Raw genomic sequence first — 21,600 nt, 5'->3', positions numbered from 1 at the left:
CTTACCTTCAGTTTGTCCCTCTGTTAATATACAGATGTATGCAGATGATACTGTTCTTTATGTGCATTCCAAAAACAAGCAACAGGCTGCAGCAAAACTAACTGAAACACTGGTACATGTTTCTGACTGGCTAGAAAGGTCATATCTACATCTTAACATTAATAAAACAGTCTGTATGTTCTTTTCCAAGAGATCCTCAAGTGCACCACAGGCTGATGTCTATATTAAAGGAGAAAAGCTCATGGTTGTGTCTGATTTTAAATACCTTGGCATCATCCTAGATTCTAACTTAACTTTTAAAAAGCATGTTAAAAAGGTGGCTAATACCATCAGATATAATCTGGCAAATTTTAGACATATAAGGCCATACTTAACAACAGAGGCAGCTAAACTTTTTATACATGCCATGATCTTTTCTCACATATCATACTGCTACACAAGCTGGTCCCAAGCAAACATGACAACTCTTAAACCAATAGAAACCCTCTATAAGCAAACTTTAAAAACACTAGATCAAAAACCTATCAGTTACCACCACTGTCATATCATTACAAAATATAATTTATTTAGCTTTGACAGTTTTTTACATTACCTAGATGCCTGTCTTATTTTTAAAATATTACATGGGCTTGCATCTCCTCCACTGGATGAATTTGTTCAACAGAAGAGCAGCAGTGGCAGGGCAACTAGGGCAGCCACCAGGGGAGACTGTGTTGTACAGTACAGACATAGTAAATTTAGCCAAACAGTCTTCTCAGTTCGGGCCTCAAATTATTGGAACTGCCTTCCACACAAAATCAGAGACAGCACCAGCTATCAGTTATTTAAAACAACACTTAAGAGATGGATTAAAAACAATCAAAACTGCACTCATTAATAGCTGTCTTAATTCATTCTAGGCCATTTGTATTTATTCTGTCTTTACTCTTTTGTAATGTGTAAGTTGATGATGTGTTGACCTGCCGGGGGACTACGGACGAAAATTAGCTTTGGCTAACTCCGGCACATTTACGTGTTTAGTGTATGTTTACATTGAGAATGTTAATTAATGTGCACTGTCCCTTTTCAAATAAACAAATAAATAAATAAATAAATAACAGGCTTTTACCTTCTAAAAAGAGTTGGCAAAAAAAGGCATGAGGAGAAACAGCAGGATACCATTATGTTAACAAACCTTTAATAAAATACAGGTTTAATTTTCGCTGACAACATGTGCAGTATGATATAGAAATACACAAATACTGTCAGCATGGCAAGGCACCACAGTTTACAAGAACTGTAATAAAGTATAAGGCAAACTTGGAAGCATTATTTCAAATATTATAAACTTACTAAAACGTCTGCTCGGTAGAGATGAAGTTTTGTTTCCTTCTTGAGAATCCCTTCTGACTTGTCACCTCATGCTGTAAGACATCAGTGAGTATCGTACTACAGACAGGACACGTTTCATTTAATAAAGAACAACATTATGAGGCTAAAATTCCACTTAAGAGAACTTAAGAGAAACTGGAGTTTGTTGGAAAAGGCAGCATCAACCTGCAAACATTAGGAAGCAGCAATGCAGATAAATGGAGCTCAAAATGATCAAAGACCTCCAAGTGTAGCATCATATGATTTCCAGTAAAGCTCTCTGATGACCAGCCTTTTCAGGTTTTCTGTATATGGTCTGTCTTTCCATTTTTTATAAATAGTTATCATCGCCTCTGCAAATATGAAAGTATTTTAGTACTGCAAGAATATGTGTTGTCCCTTTAAAGGTTTCCCATCATTACATGTCATTCCCTATTACTCTTGTTGCAGTAAAATATTTGGTATCTTCAGTTCTTAATACCAGAGGCCTGCAACCATTTTGGAAACATAATACGTAATAATACATAATACATAATACGACAGGTAAAAAGGCACTATCTGTGATTTAAATGTAAACAAAGCATAACAACTAAAGTTCAACAACTTGCAATCACTGCCAAACTGATTGACTTGTTTTCTAACTCTTAAACTGAAAACAGCTACTACAGTATATCTCTAAGCTTTGGTTTATATTGCAATACAATTATATTAAATATTACAGCACACGGTAAAGTTTGGAGTAAAATGGAACCAAATATTTGAATTAACAATAAACACATGATATGTTTTTTTGCAATGATTTGAACTAAACTATTATTTGCATGATTTAAACAATGGATTAGGTGAACCCTTTTGAAATCCTAAATTGGGTTTAAAAAGATTCCCGGATCAATCCTTCAAGTTGTCAGTCCAGCTCTCAATTGTGCTAAAATGATGCACCTACAAAATCACACAAGTGAGGTAGAGCATAAGTATAACAGCTACATAATCAGTAAACAGATAATATACTAGTTTTAATACTGCAGTAACGGTGATAAATGTAGAACTACATTAAATTGTGGGTAATACTGCGACAGAACTCTCACTTGCGCCTTCTTAAGTTACAGAATGAAGCTGGGACTTGGCCTCAGAGGTGATGATATAATCAAGGTTTCCCCTGAGAGCATCTTGGATGGAAGGGTGCAGCGGTGAACGGGTCATCCAGAGGTCTCCCCCCGATCGTCCAGGAATGCAGGGGCCCCACCGCCACGGAGCCCACGGCGGCCTGCTGACCGATCCTGGAGACGACCCGGTGCACCGCCACCGGCTGCTGGAGCAGAGGCGTCTCCGTGTGCAGACGAGTGGTCCTAACAGTGGGACACGGGGGACCAGGAGGAGACGACTCTGGGAACAGGCGACACTGTTTGGTGGTTTCACTCTGCTGTTCAGATATGTGAGTGTTAGTAGGAGCAGCTTTGGTGGTTTCCTGCCTTTTTCCAAACGGGGCCTGAAGGAAAACATCAGATGTGTCAGCAGGGTTGTGTGACTCGCAGAAGGAGGGGCTGCTGAATGGCATCTTGCTTTCTTTTGTTGGCGTTTTGAAAGGAGCCAGCTGGAAGACATCAGAGGAGACCGGACTGTTTGGAGGCTGCAGCTGGGATACTTGGTTGACAGGAATAAAAGGCAGGCTGGTGGAAGTAGCGGTTACTGTGTAGGGTTTTATGCTGCTCTCATCTGACGGCAACATGTGTTTATCATAGACATGAGCTGCATTGTTCGGCTGGATCGCCGGCCTGTGATTCTCCTCAGAGAGCTGCACAGGAGCCTCAGTCTGAGCAGCTCGCTGTGCATTACTGCTGAGCTCCCTCTGCAGGTCTGTGAGAGAGAAGATAGGAGAAGGGTCAGATATGAAGACACATGCATCAAAGATCTGCTGACCTCTGAATCTCTTACATGTTGTATACAATTTAATATATAGCTATCCATGACATTAAAGAAAGGAGTGCTAAGGAGTGTTTTCTGTATTCTTTTCATGTCTTTTACCTCCATATGTGTTCAATATGTAACATTTTTTGTTTTAGGTAGCTGAACACATTTTTCCACTCTGGTGGACAATACTTAATAATTTTAATTCTTTCTATTGTGGATCAAAACCCAAAACCATACTTGTAAAAGATTGGATTTTTACTCCAGTTCTCTCAATTGTATATCCTGCATCTGGAAGCTTGAAAGAACGATGGGAACAATAGCCCCAACTATTCAGGATTTAAGTGTTCAATTGGGATTTATCAGTAGACATATGTTTTTTACAGAAAAACATCACAACATTTTTAAATAAACACTAAAATGTTGAGCAAGATATCAATTGCACTTTTCACAGTTCAAATAAAAATGTGTTGGTGTTCTCTATATAGAGACATATCTGTGATATCTGTCATTAGATAATAATTGTTGGTCAGGCTCCAGAAATAATTCATATCCACTAAACACGATATATTCTTGACTTGTGACTCAATTGACTTAATTAAGTGACTTAATTTAGTGAAAAATGATAGCCTCTAGAAGTTAAATCAGTAGTAAAAAAACAAAAATGTATTGACAAATATAATAGAGCATGAAGGTCTTACCTGAATAAGAATTAACCTGCTATCTGAGCAGAATAACATTTGGATTAGTGCATTACAGTGTGATGTCTTCTAATATATGATGCAACAAATTTACACATAAATGACCAGATAATTTAAGCCTCACTCAATGTACTTCATGCAGATATCTATACACGAAAGTCTCATAAGAAACAACAAATAAGTTTACTTTTTAATTTAGCATTTCACTTTGATATTTTCAGACGGAGATGTACAGAACAAAACAAGATGCAGCTTCTTTTTGTTTTTTTATATGTGTTCTTCAACTAATATCCAGGACAACAAGGAGCATCTTGCAATCAATACTCAACACATTGACATTCACATTTGTATTTTATTTGCCATCCCTTTATAATTCTTTAATTATCTCACAAAAATAGAAGGAGCACACGATACCACAGCTCTGACGCAGGTTTGGGCCATCAAGACAAGAGCAGTCTCAAAACACTCAGAAGTATCAGATCATCAACAGGTTTCATTTTTTGGGCAAAAACAACAGAGAAAATGAGGGGCTTCTGTTTCACATTAAGGAGTAACCTCACTAACTGCTCGGCTTGGACCGATTACACCAGCGGCTACAGGGAGAAAGCTCGGGAGTTGCATAGGTTCAAACAGTAACTGCAAGTGGTTCGGAGGAAGGATCATTAGGAGGATGATACAAATAACATAAGCCTTCAGTCGCACATGCAGTACCTACAGTAAATACCTGTCGCTCTGAAGCTAGCCTCTCCTATAAGTTTCTGCAAAGATAAAAGGATGTAATTCAATTCACATCAGAAGTTCTACTTAAAATACTCTCAATCTTAAGTGTTTAATGAATACAATTGAAACTAGACATGAATAAAGATGTTTGATCTGTTTATCGTGACATTTATTATCAGAGAACATGTGAATAACTCACTATAGGCTCCATGTTTTCACAACTATTTTTCAGATTTGAGGTAATTTTTATTACACTGCTGCCCTGACAGTCATTGAAAAGGTAATATTGTATTGAATTTAAAAGGTTTTAAAAGAGGCTTTCCTCTAAATAGCTGTCTTAAATAATGTCAAAACAGTTTTTAATGTTCTTATTACTTGTACTCTATGCAATAAATTAGCAGTAATGTTGACTTTAATCAACAAAAAAACCCAAAACATTAAGATGCATGCACTTCATCAGAATTTAACCACAATCTTTCAAAAATCTTGTTATCTTTAATACCAAAGAACAAAAACTCTGATTATTTAAAAACTTTTAACTACTACACCACCTAAAGAACAGACTATTTAAAGTAGATCTCACAAATCAGATAATCTCCAGCTGAGTGTTCCCTCTGTAATCATCATGCACGTTGTTTGATCCTACAGAAACATTTCTATTGCTGATTTTTTTTAAACCACAGACTTAATGCTGAGTTCTTGATTCTCCACTGTTGGCGTATTCATCCTTCTCACACAGAGCCCCTCACACATGAACCTATCAGACACATTCAGTAATATGGAGTGCAGACTTCCAGAGGAGATGTGAGACTGGGGAGCCGAAACAAATCCAACTCTCAGATGTAGCTCAGACTTCCTGAGAGAATTGAGGGGGTGGGGTGGGGGTGGGGGGGGGGGCTGTGCTTTCAGAAGAGATTTTTAACGACAACTCGACCGTCGCCGTATTTGCAGCAAACATCAACACAAGTAGGCTACTGGAAAACACATCCAACAATTCTGACTCCACACACACACACACACACACACGCGCAGGCGCACACACACACACTTATCATAACACTGTATACCATGACACACATAACATTCAACAACACTGCCATGCTTTTTGATATGAACTCTGTGATCACTAAAGTCTGTAAAGCCAAACGAAGCTCGACAAAGCACAATTTTCAGAAAAATTCTAGATTTCTAGATTTGAAAGTAAACAGAATTCAAAGAGGTTAAGCTCCCAATTTTCGTACGACGGTCGATGGTTTTGAATAAAAATATAATCCTTCATCAGTCCGTGTGAACAAACACAGGCTCACTTTCTTATCACAAAGAGGAGGAGGAGTAAAACATGGGATTCAGACTAATTTCCAACAAAGTCTAGGAATATCATCTATACAGTTTAATGTACCGACAATAATTGAATAGATATAACCAAGAAAAACTTTCTCAATCCACAATTTCACAAAGAGGAATGAAATATTTATATAGCGTATTCTTCAATAGTATTCAGTGATTATGGTGTCAGATTCATAGATATTTTATTATTATAGACTACTATTTATTTCTTACATTCATTCTCTAACACTCTATTCATATTAACATTTATTAACAGGAAAACAATGTCATTTTTCAGTCATATATCTATCACATATATATGTACATATATATATGGATGGATATGTGATATTTCACAAGTAAAGCAATATGTTTTCCACAAGTAAAGCTTTGACAATGACTTCATATATACACGGGAAGATAACAGCCTGCAGGGGATGCAGATATCTATTTACATAAATTAGGAGTGAACACATGAGAGGAATGTAGGGGGGATTGCACGATGCGGAATGAGTGTTGATATTTAAACAAAAGTGCAAAATGTACTTTATTTTAATGCCATATTAGTGCCAAAAAAATCACCTGAATAGCCTCAAATGTTTGCTCTCTACATAAAAAGCTACCGTTTATTTTTTCTAATCATCTATTACTGCTGATTATTAAATTATTGTAATGATTTCATGCATTTTTTATACATATGGCACACTGCTATAAACACTGTTAAATGACCCTGGTTTGTCATTTAATTGCAAATCAACATATTGCTTGCTTAGAGTATAACGTTAAAAATAAGATCATAATAAAAGCCAACTGATTCTCATTTGAAAACTAATTTATTTGTCATGTATTTATTATTATATTTAGAGTTTAACTGATTCTCCAGCAGTCTGCAGTTTGTTCACAGATTGTTTTTATGGCACTTTCACGGTAAAGTCTGATCAGGAAAACTGTTACAGTCCTGTTATTCTCTTCATAACAACAACTCATTATATAGGACATGTGTTTATGGCTGTTTTGTTTCCAGATTGTTATTTTCGGTCTGTTCTATAGCAGCTTTAAATTGTTTAAGATATTCCATTCAACAGCCCCGACAGAGGTCACATTAATGATACTGTGCAAATCAGGCTACATGACTACGTTTCCCTTTTAAAAAGAAATAAACTGACCTCTTTTAAACAAATGGTCACTTAACTTTCCTATGGGTTGAACTAATACTCTAAAATGTGCAAATAAATCTGGAGAGGAGAATTTAAAAAGGCAAACAACGACAATTTCACTTGTGCACGATAATAACTACAACCACTTATAACTATGCCTATTGTACAATACAACAATGATCTCCTATTGTTCGCTATTAGACACAATGCAATATTGCTCAAACAAACTGGATAGCAATAGTATATCCTGATTGATAGAAAGATGGTTAGTCTTTAGGAAGGATGGTTTTAGTGTTACTGGCCGCTCTTTTAAACCGATGGATATACATGATGCATCGACAACAGAGAGAAAGTGTGAGTGAGGGGGTGAGAATTGAGAGGTGAAGAGGAGACAGACAATGATTGATACGGCGGAGAGGCATGAAGAAGCACAGAGACGTTTCTACTGTAGGAGCTAGAATGGAGATGACAGCCAGGTAGGGGGTGCAGGAAGTTAGCTATGACAACAGTGTTGATTGCCGTTATGCTATGCCAGTCTATAATCCATTGTTACAGCTCTACGTGGAAGGGGGGGGAAGGGGGCGGGGGGGGGCGCGTCTACAAGTCGATGAGCTGGTCCACCAGCTGCAGAGAGCGGGCCAAGCTGGGCAGGCTGGATTCAGAGCCACCACTGTTACTGCGCGAGTGGCCTCCTGAAACTGGCCGGAGAGACAAGGGGGGGGAGGCGGGGGGGGAGACGAATACAGGCAAACAGAGGAGGAGGGGGGGGAGCACAAGAGCAGGAGTCACAATAAGCAGACACGGTAGTAAAGGAGGGGGAGAGAGGTCAAGAGAGAAAGAGAGAGGGCAGAGTTTACCCATTTACATCTAACACACTCTGAGGACGGTAAAAAAGTGCAGGCACCTGATCCTGTTAGCACTACCTTGACTATTGTGTTCATTATTTAAAAATCAGCATGCAACTGAGGGGAGACCCAATAAACACTTTGTTTTTATTCATTCCTGAAGAGCAACTTCACCCACTTACACATCCTGGTGGTGGAAAACGTAAAGACTAACCTTGTGAGTTCTTTCGGCCTGTGACGGGAATAGGATCAAACTCGTCTTCTTGGCCCTCCGCTGCGGCCGGCTGCAGCTCAAAGTCTGAGATCAGGAGGGACGAGTCTGCAGAGGACAACAAAAGGTGGGTTGTTCATGTAGAAGGATTAAAAGGGGCCCTATTATGCTTTTTGGTGTTTTCCCTTTTATTATAGTGTGTTTTCTATGCATGTAAATGGTCTGCAGGGGCGGGACATTTCTAAGCAGTTGACCAATCAGCCCGCCAGCTCATCAGAGCAGACTCGGCTCTGGTTTCAAACAGAGGGTGAAAAGAAGTGCAGCAGCACAGGCAGTATGAGAAAATGAACATAATATGTCCTCTTTAAGAGCCAAATTGTGCCAGAAGGTTTTAGATTGTGAGTGAAAGGTTTAGAATAAGGATCATTTTGGTGTAAAAAGATGATTTTATTATGAGAGCATTGTAGTGTAGATGATTCATCCACATGTAGTTCAGTCCAACAATAAAAATAATCAAAGCCTTAGTCAGCATGAGAAACACTTCCATGAAATCAGCATTGAGTGCACTTACACAGCGGAAGCTCTTGAGTAGTTAAAAGATAAGACAATAAGAGGCATCAGTAATAATAGGGATCATGCTGCCGGTGAACACAGTCAGTTTATATATACTGTATACAACATGTGATTTTAAATTGTATTTACCTGGCTGTAATGTTGAAACTGTATGTTTTTATAGCAGTGATGAAAATACTTTTGCTGCCCCTTAGTGGTTTAAAATGTAATACATATATTTTCAGTTGTTTACTATAGCCTACAATGTAGCTCATTAAACAACATGTGCTGTGTTAACCTTTTGGAATAAAATAACAACCTTAAGGGACTGATTACTATTCCATTTCTTTTCTATTTATTTCATAACCGGGGAGATCTATTTCTAAGTAGGCTAGATCTAGTAAAATGAAAAGAAGCATTTCTGATATTTCTCCATTTTTCTTTCTTTTATACAAGCAGTACAAGAACATATAGCATAGAATAGGAATAACCCAAAGTAAGTGTATAGTTAACCAAAATGTTGCAGAATTTCTTCCAAAATCACAATGAATTGTACTGAGTAACTACTCTCTTAAATGCATTTCAATGTTTTATTAATGTCTAAATGCCTCTGTAATACATTTTGAATAGCCTTGTGTCTGAATTGTGCTCTATACATTAAATTGTCTTGCCACTGGAGAAACACTTCCTAATAATCATTGTGGCTCGTTGCCCATGTGAATAAAGAAGTCTTCAGATTCTTAGAGCTTACCTGCTACAGGCTGTGCACAGTCCCCAGACAACAGACTGAAATCATCCAGAGCAGAGGCAGCGGAGGTGGGAGCAGAGGAGACGGAGGAGGTGGCGCTGCTCGCTGCTGGAGGGACGGACGAACCGGAGATCAGAGAGCAGCCCAGGAGAGAGTCGTCTGTGGTGAGAGGGTCTGAAGACAGCCGGAGAACATGAAAGTGAAGGAAGAAGACGAAGAAGAGAAGAAGAAGAATTTACATTATGGTTCAAGTTTAAAAAGTACAAAGATAGGTGACTCTAAGATCAACACAGATCCTTAGACGCATGTATGACGCACACATACACACACACATACACACACACACCTTTTGCAGCCTCTTCCACAGAGACACCAAAGGGATCAGACAATGACAAGAGGTCCTGAAGCAGGAGTGAAGACGGTTCTGGAGATTTGAGTCCTTCTATCAGCTTCTCTGGAGGCCAAAGAGAGAGACGATAAATGAGACCTATTTGAGCTAAGCTACAGCTACACATTTAAAAAGCCCAGGTAAAATACTACCGGTATGGCGAACAAACAAACAAACCAACAACCAACGACTGCTAAAATAGAGTGTACTGTACAGACGGATATTTAGTTTAGAGCCAGACTTGTTTCTGATCATGTTTAGATCATATAATACTAATTATTTACTTTGTTTTTCAGTCAAAGGCTTGTCATGAATGAATACTTATATACAATATACAGTACGTACACAATACCAACAAGGAGAAAGACTATTAAGGCGTGAGGTGGTGTGTGTACTATAAATCCACAGAGAGATATTCACCTGGTGTATCTGACAGGTCGAGAATACCGAACGGATCTGGGACAACCAGCTGTGAGGCTCCTGAATCCAAATCAATAATGTTTGAAGGTCTTTCAACTAGAAAACAGAAGAATGGTTTTAGAGCAAAGAGTTACAATCCATAACGAAGCCTAACAACAAGCTTAAAATGCATTATGGGAGGAGGCAGATTTCTTTGCTGGTGCCTTTCAATAAAAAAGGGTCAGCATTTCTGGTTTAAAAGAGCTGGGGCCAATATCAACGATTGAATGTGACATACTTTTATCTTGGGGTGTATCATCCACAGTTGAGGCCAGCAGTCCTGGTATCAACTCCTCTGAGGAAGGCGACTTAGTTTCGATAAGTAGATCTGGAAAAAAGGAAAATTCCGGTTATAATTCGACAACATATTTAAAATAAAACACATACCCATGCACACACAGTAGCACTGAGTATAATACCAGTAGGCCTTTTGTCCTCAGTTTTGAATCCGTCTGCAGAGAGGTTGGAAAAGCTATCATCGTCGAACGGGTTCCATGCAGGCTGTGTGGCGGTGTCGGTGGCCTCAGCAGTGGGTCCAGCTTTGTTCTGATCCTGGCCCCCATCAACAATACCAAACTCAACAAGCTGGGTGGTACTGGGTGGAGATGTAAAGGATCTACAGTCAGAGGAAAATCATATTATCAATAAAGGCAAAAGACTTGAATTTCAGTTTTCTCTGCAGGATTATTCCAGTATCCAGTTGCAACTCACTGGTTGGGGGCAGCGTCTGCATTAGCTCCCTGCGGCTGCTGCGAGGAGTCGCTCACAGGAACTCCAGTAATGCTGCTTGCTGTGGCGTCACTCGGTGTGCGTTGGTGGCCTCGCTCTTCAGTTGTCTTTGGAGAGGAAGGAGGAGTCTGATCAAAAGAAGCAAAACACAGTAGATCAGGAAATAGTCTATAGAGGATCTCCCAAGTAACAGAAAGTGTCAAAGACAAATGGGTTTAAATATTTCGTACAAATGGGTTGAACATTCTTATTATCAAGATTTTCATTTCAATCCCAGTCAGAAGTATTGAAGGATATTCCAATATTTTGATTTGTTTTAGAAAGAGAAAGAATAAGAAATGGACACAGTTGATATATAAGGATGTAAGAATAAAGAGAACCCTAGGCCATGCTGCTTAAGACCTTGCACACATATAGATAAAATTAAACCTCATTAACTCTGACTGCTCTTTGATGTTCAACCCTGTTTGAAGCTGGATAGTGAGCAGAACTCACCGTCTCAGCTGTTTTTGGGCTGCTCTCAGAGGAGGGGGGCTGAGCCTGGGCTGCTGATAACGGAGTTATCTGCTGCTGAGAGACAGGCGGCTGACCGGAGGCTTGTTTGACGGGGGAAGCCTGAGCCGCTGGCTGCTGGGCCTGCTTACGCCGAGTTGGACGTTGAGGAGCGGCCGGGCTCGATGGAGCGGCCTGCTGGGAGTTGGCGCTGACTGAGGAGGGAGGAGTGGTCTGTTGCTGAACTATGGGCTGTGCTTGTGGTTGGACATCAGCCTTGGTCACTGGTGACACAACTGCTGCTGCTGTAATCTCTGCTGCTGTAGCTGCGGCTGGCTGCACCTGATCACACACAGATATACTGTCACACTTTGAAAACCATCTCAACTAAGTTGGTGCCCATGGTCCCACAGCAACTGTACATTTATATCTGTGTAGGGCTGACTTTTATGATTATTTTTGCTGTACTTTTTTTGTTTTATCAATTCCTGATTGATGCCAGAGAAAAGGTAACATTTTGAGCTTTTTTTGTCTGACTGTCAGTCCAAACTCTAACTTGATACATTTATTTATCTATTAATTACATTTTTTATCAATCTTCTTATGTATGAATCAACAGAACTTGTGTGAAGAAGATCATTGCTTAACAATCCAAATACAAAGAGCCAAACATGCATTATACGTTGCTGGAGATGCTTGTCTCTGCTGTTTGTCCCCCCCCACAATTTTCTGTGGATCATTTTTTTCCATCGTTATTAATAGACCCCTGTAAATAGCTCCTCTGTCTATTCAGTGTAATTCAGTATGTACCTGCTTCTGTGGAGCTGCAGCCTGATTTGAATTGTTCTGCAGCTGGACGATTGGCAGAATTGAACTCTGAGCCTTCTGTGATTGCAGAGCTGCAGCCGGCTGAGAGAGGTTCAGACTGACTCCTGTGGGATGTTCAAAAGAGCAGACACTACAAATTACTCAACAGCATGGCAACATGTTTGAATTTTAATTATTATTATGATTGGAGGAAAACGGATATGAGCTCAAGAGTGTGGATAAAATCATTACATAATGACTGTGGGTGCAGTACGTACCCACAGGCTGAACTACACCACCAGGGAGATTAGCCCGCTTGCGAGGGGTGAGAGCAGCAGGCTGGATGGGTAGGATGCCAGCCGAGGGCTGCGTATGGGCGGCTTTGGGCCTCTGGCGAGGGGTGATGGAGGTTTCAGTGGTGGGAATTGGATCCGTCAATCTGGCAACAAAAGAAGCATGTTGGCCTTCTTGTTAATCATGGCAAATAGTGTTAATATATAATTATTGAATGGGTATCAGAATACCGACTAAACTTATTCACTTGAACAAAACATTGTTTTACTACAGCTTTAATGCTGATACAGTGGGAGCCTGCTTGCCTGGGTTTAGCCTGGTTCTTCTTTGCTGCTGCAGCCTCACTCGCTTTGATTGGCTCAGGAAGTTTAGAAGGAATTGGAGAATTCTGGATAATAGAAAGAAAAATAAAAACAATTGTGTCATGCTTAAAAGCATTTTTCTACTGTTTTGCAACTGATGCACTAGCTCAGTTCCTCTCTCACTGTGACAACAAAGTCAATTCCTGGTGAGAGCAAGACAAGCGTTTCCAAACATTTCAGCTGACGGTAGTGCTGAGAGAGACTGACCTTCACATTCTGGACAGGGCAGGTCCGCTGAGCTAGTTTAAAAGCAAAGTGGGAGACCTGGTAGATATCAGGTCTTTTCTCTGGGTCTGGCTCCAGCATGTACCCTGAAAAACAACCATGAGGAAACAAGAAAGCAACTCAAAAAGCTTCACTTGAGTGCGTGACTTTTTTAAAACTGAATTTGTTGTTGTTGAAAACATTGATAACACTTGAGAAGGACTAACGAATGAGGCAGTGAAGATCATAAGAGTAGCGGGAGTTGTCTGGAATGGTGAAATTGCCATCACAGATGGCCACCTGGCTTTCACCAAAGGGCAGAGTGAAGAAGCACACTTTGTACAGCATACAGCCCAGAGCCTGGAGAAGCAACCACATGCCCCGTCACACCAAACAAAGACAGGAGGAGAGGGAAATACTTAATAAAGAATACGAATAATACACATTAAGGTAAACAATAAATACCTTTCCTCTCTAAATACCAGCTGTTAAAACTTAAAGAACTGTGCTTTCAGTAAAAAACAAATACTAAATGACTAAATCTAAAACACCTACTACCTGCTGTAACAGGCCTACAGGTTTAATATGTTATCTTTATGTCAAACTAAGGTTCTACTGTAAAAACTACAGCATGAATGATCGGTATTATTTTTCGCACAGTATAACAAAATCAATACTTTGATCATGTTTTACATGAATGGTGGTTATGGTGTTTCTTTTAATAGATATGTCGTTTCATGTCATGAATATCACAATAGGCTGTCCTTACTCACCCAGATATCTGATTTTGTGGTGATAATTTGGTTATTGTAGAGGTTCACCATCTCAGGAGCACGATATGATAACGTTGTGTACCTGAATGAATACATTAATAACAACAAAACAAAATGAATTAAAAAACTACCGGTTTAATGTGTCAGTGAAAAAACACTTACATATTTCTATGTATTCATAGATGCACGTTCATGCATGTAAAGGAGAGTGGGGTCTCCAGGAAATTGTGGTTTAGAGATGGCACGGTGTGGATGGGTGTGACCCGGTAAAAGAACACGGAGAACGGACTTTCCCAGTTCTGATCTTTAATAAATGTTGTTCCTGCTGTTAGCCATGTGTGGCTGTGGTCTTTGTGTATTTACGCACAGCACTCAACAGCAGTACAGTAAAAGAAAATGTTGAAGGAAAACAGGAGGAAAGGCACTTTCGTCTCATTATCCAACGTCATAAACGAAACTGAAAGTAAACATATCATCGGCACGGCAGCTCTGATGACGTCATACACATGTAACAGCTCAAATCACCGTGAGCATTAAGGAAAGACACTTATAACATTACCAAACAAACTTATCAATGTCAATGTGTGGGCATTCTAACAATGATAATTATTATATCCATTACTTATTACATTCTGCATCAGACTAAGCTTGTTTTGCACACACATGAAAATATAAACTGTGCCCTGCAGAAACCTGCAGTCCATGAGGATGAGTTGGAATTCAATTATTAATCTTTAATAGGACAACAAAGCTGCTCATGATTGAAAAACTGCTGACCGTTTCTGTGAGGCTAGACCTAAAAGGAATGCTAATGAATGAAATTTGCAGGGGCAAAATGAGATGAAAAGACGCACTAACTTTTTGATCTCTTCCTCCACGACGGCTACTCCTTCAGTCTGAGGGCTCTGAAACTTGTTAGTGGCACTGCCAAAATCACACAGCACATAGTGACCCTTGTCATGCAGGAGGATGTTCTCCACCTGTAGATAAAGCAGACAGTAACAATGAGGAACAGGGATGGTAAACACTGTTAGGAGGCAGAGCCATAATCAGATCTGACACACAAACTACTAAACTTTTTTTATGTCATTCTAAAAACATCACCGCAATAAAAAGTAATGTTTCCATATGGATTAAATCCACTGAGTGACGGTAACCTAAAATGACTGCGACAGACATGCTGCAGTTCACTGCGCTCAGCAGAAATGGGAAGGTTTTGGAAGCATTTTGACAACTGACAATCTCCTCGCCCCTCCTGTTACAGCTCTGCATAATTAAAGACATTTACAACTCACACATATCAATCATATTGCTCCAAATACTGGTTATCTTCAGTAGGTGTTGCCTCCATTTTAACACACTGCTTAAAAAAGCATTGCGAAGAATAAAAATGGCAACATGTATCACCTTGAGGTCTCTGTGGATGATGGGTGTCTTGCGCTGGTGCAGGCGAGAAACAGCATCACAGGTGTCACAGAAGATCTGCAGCACCTCAGCCTCAGTGAAGCCGGTCTGCAGCCTCTGGTTCATCAAATTCACCACCTGTCCCCCTGCGAAACCATATCAAATTATACAGCGTCCAAAACAATGAGGACTAAAAGCACTGGTATACAATTGAACCTCATCTTGTGATTTTAATTCTGTCTAATTACTGATCATGTACCCAAACTCAAATTATTTCAGTATTCTTATCATGTGGGTGCAGCTACCCCAAATCACCTTTCAGAACTCACCCTTGCAGAAGTCCATAAGAATGAAAACCTCCCATACATCCCTTGATCCCATAGCCGTAATGCTGGAGTCCAGATAGCCAACAATATTCTTGTGACCAACGAGGTCTTTCTGCAAGGACACAAACATGCATTAAAGAGCATTATAAACCTTGGTTCATAAAGGTTTTAACACAAAGCAAAACTGCTGCTAAGATGCATAAAATGTGACCAGTGAAGTGAAGGAAAGCATTTCATAATGGCTCGATTCTTTACTTTGCATTCAGTTTTCAGAAAGGTCATTCAGAAATGGCAAAATCATTTGCAACACAAATGGAAAAGGAAGGAAACACTTCCATGTAGTTTTTTCTCCAAAGGGGTAAATAAGAAGTTTAACGCTGTGACACATTTACTTTAATCTGGCCAGTGTTTTATGATGCAGTGTGAAGTCATCACCTGCAGAGGGAGTTTGCAATGGAGAGCAACATCAGGAACCTATTAGGTAATGAAAAAATGTCATGTACTGCAGATGGGGTGAAGGTCTGTCTGTCCAAGAGTGTGTGTGTGTGTGTGTGTGTGTGTGTGTGTGTGTGTGTGTGTGTGTGTGTGTGTGTGTGTGTGTGTGTGTGTGTGTGTGTGTGTGTGTGTGTGTGTGTGTGTGTGTTATAAGAAAGCGAGTGAGGAGAATGAGAGGTAAAGAATGTGAAGATGATAATTGACAGCAGATATCACTTCATAACATTTTTTAGGGTCTTCTAGTTTGCTTTAATAAGAAAAACTAGGGCCCAAGTTGTTAGTAAGAATCGCATGTAATACTACTAATGTTTACACAATCAGCCATTTTTTTGTAATCTAAGCATCCATTCCTTCCTTCCTTCCTTCCTTCCTTCCTTCCTTCCTTCCTTCCTTCCTTCCTTCCTTAATATGTGTTTGAACTCAATAAATGTAGAAGTAAAGCCACAAAAAAAGGCTTCAAAACTAGAAAATCTTTAAAACTGCTTATAGAAAAAGCTACCAAGACATACGTTAGTTACTATAACTCCTGAGTCTGCTGCTCTTGCTCTTTTACCAGGTCAAGAGGTCAGGCAATATGGGGCTAGTCTTCTTTTATGACCCGCGTGTTGCCCATGTTTTGTACATGAAATGTATAGCGGGGACAGCTTTATGTTATTTTAAACAAGTAACCAGGCAGCATGTTTCAAAGACCCTATATCAAAAGCTTCAGGACATTTGAACACTCACTGATGAATAGTATTCTTGGAAATAACCCATTCAACTCATTTCCCAAAACATCTCAGGGGGAGAGCGGAACATGTCAGACAGCACTATGAAAACAAAAACAAATCCAACCAAGAACCAGATGAATCAATACAAAACGGACATATAAACAGGACTGCAGGCTGTGTGTGTACTGAGCCCAGTTGTTCTTTTGCATTCGTGACAGTAGAGCTTCAATGTTTGTCTGCAAATGGATCAACCTAAAAATAATAGCCCAGTATTTTGATAATCGGTAAATAAATGGACCAAATATGGAGATTTTGTCCTATTCTGTTTGATACAACATTAAACTAGATATCTTTGGGTTTGGGATTCACAAAACAAGCAGTTCCCTTTACTCTTCTTTGGGAGAAAAGAGATCTTGCACATGTGGATTTCTTGTTTATTTCCAGGCACAATTTGGGTTTGCTATTGTTTAGTTGTTTTTACATAGTTTCGACACTGATGGCAAATCACACGAGCACTGTGTGAGAACAAGAAGGGAAATATTTAATCAACTCACCATTATTTGTATCTCACACTTGCACACCTGCAAATCATGCTCATTGTTGACATACATCCTCTTCAGGGCGCAGCGAACCCCTTGATTTGTTCGCACCAGGAACACAATTGCAAAGCCACCTGCAGGGATGAGAGGAGAACATACTGAAATGTCATAATCACAAACCTAGATGAACACTAAAAGAGCATTGCCAGGTTTAATACAAAATGTAAAAGAGATGATGATGAATGAAGATGGGGAATTCCAGCATCACAGCAATCTCAAGTTTTCTCTAGTGCATGTTGGAAATGTATCTGAAAAGCTCATTTTTAGACCCAATTACTTCCACAAATGTTGTAATCTGGGTTTGTACATCAAAAAGGATAATCAGGACCAAATGGTGCAGCCTTACAGCGTTATATATTAGTCATGGCGTTGCTGCAGGGTTTACGTAGAGGCCTACATTGAGGCCTAACCATCTGGTATAGCTCAGACCACAAATTCACTTTGCCGAGTTCAGTTGTGACAGAGTCATCATTTTCAGGCAGACATTGCGGCTCACACAGCATCCTCTCTTTGACAACAGTGAAATGGTATTGTATATCACGGCACCTCTATCAAACTACGTCTTGTGTTGCTGTCAGTATTGATGGTTAAGTATCTGTAATTGACAAACCATTTCATTATTTTGTTTATTAATGTTTTGAGTAAGGGGCAGGCTAAATAAAAGTTTTCTTGTCCCTGCTAGACACCTATAACTGAGTGTTTTAGGTTGATGCTAGGGCTTTGCATACAGAGGAGATGTAATTATCTCAAACTATGGTTAAGAAGATTATGTTCAGTCAAACGTCACGAGAGTAAAGGAATGTCTTAGTTTGACAATAGCAGGTTCATCACTGCCATATTCTCCCATGTAATTGTTACTGTGCATGTATTTGCACACATGCTGCTGTTGGCTTACATGATTCTCAGAAAAACTGTAAAATAGAAGAATACCAACCAGACTTTATTCCCAGGTTTAAATGGTGAATAGTTGCTGTTAAATCAAAGACAGGCCTCCCCGTCAGTATCCGTAAATGTGGTGCTGATGCCAAACAGTCATACCACCCGTTTCTACAAAGAAATCCAACTATGATCCAATTATTGCACTTCACATTAACCATCATTTATTCATTGTACAGGGGATACAATAACTGCTCTTACTATACCAGATATGTATGCACAATCTTGAATCACACTTCTGATTCATAAAACAGAAAACTCTTGTGTCAGTGTTAAGCTGAGAAAAGCAGTAGGCCTCTTTTAGCATTAATGCATCATGCCTGTGGGGATGGCATAAGGTTACATCCCTGCTCCGTCATGTGATTCCAGTATTTGCGTTGCAGGACACACATCGTATTGTATCTTCAACATCATGCATGACAATATAATGACAGGGGCTAAAATAAATGGCAGCATTCGGCCTGTGCAGCCCTTTCTCACCTTCAGCAATTATCTCTTCAACAGTGACTTGGTGCCGCCCAACAGTGAAGTTCCTGCCAATGAAATTTCCGCCTGCATGACTGGACCCCGAGCTGCCACCCCCTCCAGAACCGGGCCCGGAGCTCACCAACTCCCGACGAGAATCAAAGAACTTCCTCATGTTGTCAGGATGACAGGAGGCGTATCAATCACACAGACACACAGATGAAGGGCTTGTTTCCTGTGCTCTGAATTATTGCACTGATATATAGATGCGGGTGCACCTAAACGAATCCGACGAGTCTATTTTTAGTCTCAAACCATGCAGGGATGCCTTTGTCACTTGCGATTTTGAGAGATTTTTTTGGTTGCAGATCTCATTTGCTTGTCAAACACAAGCCAGTTGGTGATAGCTAGAGCGGTTGCGACTCGCTTGTTATGTAAGTGAATTACACCACCCAGGAGGCTAAAGCATGTCCGGAGAAAGTATTTCTTTAGCTATCCATCCAGCTGTCCATGGTCAGCTGCTGATGATGATAACATTAGCTCCTTCTCCATCTCGTCCAGCAATTACAGAGCTAGCTAAGTGCTAGCTACTTAACGCGCTATGACATTTCGTGTAAGGTTATCCAGGTTATCCTCAGAAGATAATGTCTTCGTTTGCGATGTATCCAACGTGTGACTTGTGTGATAGCGATACCTGGAACAATATTTCCATCCTCAGTCAAGTGAAACCGCCTTTGGATGGCACATAGCTGCCCGTCGAGCTATTTAATTGCTCCCATTTAGATTAAAACTGTGATTTTTTTTTTGTAAGCTAACGTGTTAGCGCCGCTGCAGCCGTTGACAAACACCAACACGCGCAGGGTCGAAAGACAACGTAATCCTCCGTCTGATGCAACTGCAGATAAAAAAAACACACAATCTGACATCTACCAAAACATTAGACAGAGGTTTCAACCCAGCAGCCTAATCTCTGCAACCACAGCAATCTTTTGCTGCCAGCGATATCGCAACATCCTAGCTGTTGCTGTTGACGCACGGACGGAATTATGGGTATTGTAGTTCAGAGCGAAGCTGCAGCCTTCCCTCCCCTCCCCCTTGCGAATGTGGTCACATGGGTTGTTCAAGTACTTTCGCTGGGCCCGTATTTACGAGTGGTAAGGGAAACCGTTAACATGATTTTACACTATTCCTTTGTTCAGTTCGTTTATCAGTAGTTTACAGTGGTGCAAAGCAACTAAACACATTTTCTCAAGTATTGTACTTTGTTGACATATTTGTATTCTTGAGTATTTCCATTTATTGCTTATTTATACCAATGCCCCACTGTGTACTTTTTTATTCCACTACATTTGTTTGAACACTTACAGTTACAAGTTACTTTGTATTACATGAAATTAATACATATTTAATTAATTAATTAAATAACTGTACATAAATAACCAACAAATGAAAGAGGTCTATACACTTCTGGTTTCACTTTTTCTATCAGAATAAAGCTTACATTTTTATGCAGCTGTGAAGAGAAATACTAATGTAAAAGAAGATAATAAATTAAGTACAAGTAGTCAGGGTAAAAGCATCATACTAAATGAAGAAACCTGCCCCTCTGACTGATATCAATTATCTATTACCAGATTATTGGGTCTTAAGCAAGAATGAAAAAGCAGGATCTTAAAACCATGTGACTGCAGCTGATGATAACGAATACACATATATAAATAAAGTATTTCTGATTCTGATTCCGATTGCTGCATTATGTACTCTGTCACAACTTTTGCACATGTTGAAACCGACTTCCCTCCTCTGAGACATTTTAATAAAACCAAATGACAACAGTCATTGCTGTGTCTTTTTTAAGAGACTGATTAGTAAGGTTCATTCAGCAAAGGCTGTTAATAATAAGAAACAACTTTATGATGTTTTATTATTAAAGCTCGTTCATGTAGCATGTTAAGCAAGTACTGTTTTTATGTTTATGCTTTGGTTATCACACTTAAATGCAAGTGTTTAAGCTATGAGGAACTGAATATGTGACTCTTACCTGATACCTTTGAATTGCTTTTGTATGTTTTACATCCAATAATCTTAATAATAGTAACCAATCTCGTTAATACATGCATTAAGGTAAAAGTAAAGTCTAGACCAGGGGTGTCCAAACTACGGCCCAGGGGCCAAATGCGTCCCGCAGGCCATTTTGAACCGGCCCTCAGCAAATTAAAAAAATATAATGGTATATGGTCCACAAATTAAACTTGTGCTTGTCTTATATTATACTTCTTAAATATATATGTAAACATATATTACACAGTATTCATGTGTTATTAAGCCCACTTTTCAAATGCATTCAGCAAATTCAAGTTGAAAACATTTTCTAACAAATCTGAGTTGATAAAAAAGCACAATAACTTATTTCCATAACAAGCTTGAAATAGACCCTTCATGTTTCCCCTTATTATCAGCAATCTGAGGCTTCTGTTTTAAGGAATGAGCTGCCAACAAGATAAATGAAACCCTACAGAGAGCTGGGATGTAGGCTGTTTTTTTTCTTAAAGCATTTTCCTACATTTGATTGATTTTGCTAACTTATAACTTAACTTACGAGGCACTATACGTCACCTCTAGTGAGGGGCCCAGCCCTTTGT

At 39.6% G+C, this 21,600-nt stretch overlaps 1 protein-coding gene across 2 annotated transcripts; it reads right to left on the bottom strand.

Annotated features, from left to right (window-relative positions):
* Positions 1–1,155: 1,155 nt before the first annotated feature.
* On the bottom strand, positions 1,156–19,983 carry LOC134868911 (AP2-associated protein kinase 1-like). 2 transcript variants are annotated; one of them, XM_063890303.1, is made up of 20 exons: positions 18,974–19,983; positions 17,513–17,631; positions 15,757–15,865; positions 15,431–15,573; positions 14,882–15,003; positions 14,024–14,105; positions 13,478–13,610; positions 13,254–13,357; positions 12,990–13,072; positions 12,669–12,829; positions 12,394–12,515; positions 11,587–11,925; positions 11,074–11,219; positions 10,782–10,978; positions 10,601–10,690; positions 10,324–10,419; positions 9,862–9,969; positions 9,519–9,689; positions 8,219–8,323; positions 1,156–3,204 (listed from the first exon to the last, which is right to left on the bottom strand). In XM_063890303.1, the coding sequence occupies exons 1-20, from the start codon at positions 19,131–19,133 to the stop codon at positions 2,495–2,497; spliced, it is 3,300 nt and encodes a 1,099-aa protein (XP_063746373.1). In that variant the 5' UTR covers positions 19,134–19,983; the 3' UTR covers positions 1,156–2,494. The 2 variants fall into 2 exon arrangements, with proteins under 2 accessions (XP_063746373.1, XP_063746374.1); XM_063890304.1 differs by lacking the exon at positions 1,156–3,204 and adding an exon at positions 4,289–7,857.
* Between the last annotated feature and the right edge of the window lie 1,617 nt (positions 19,984–21,600).

The sequence above is a fragment of the Eleginops maclovinus genome, chromosome 8, assembly GCF_036324505.1.
Source record: "Eleginops maclovinus isolate JMC-PN-2008 ecotype Puerto Natales chromosome 8, JC_Emac_rtc_rv5, whole genome shotgun sequence".
Lineage (NCBI taxonomy): Eukaryota > Metazoa > Chordata > Actinopteri > Perciformes > Eleginopidae > Eleginops > Eleginops maclovinus.
The sequence above is the reverse complement of the archived record's forward strand: the minus strand, read 5'-3'. Positions and strand labels throughout refer to the sequence as shown.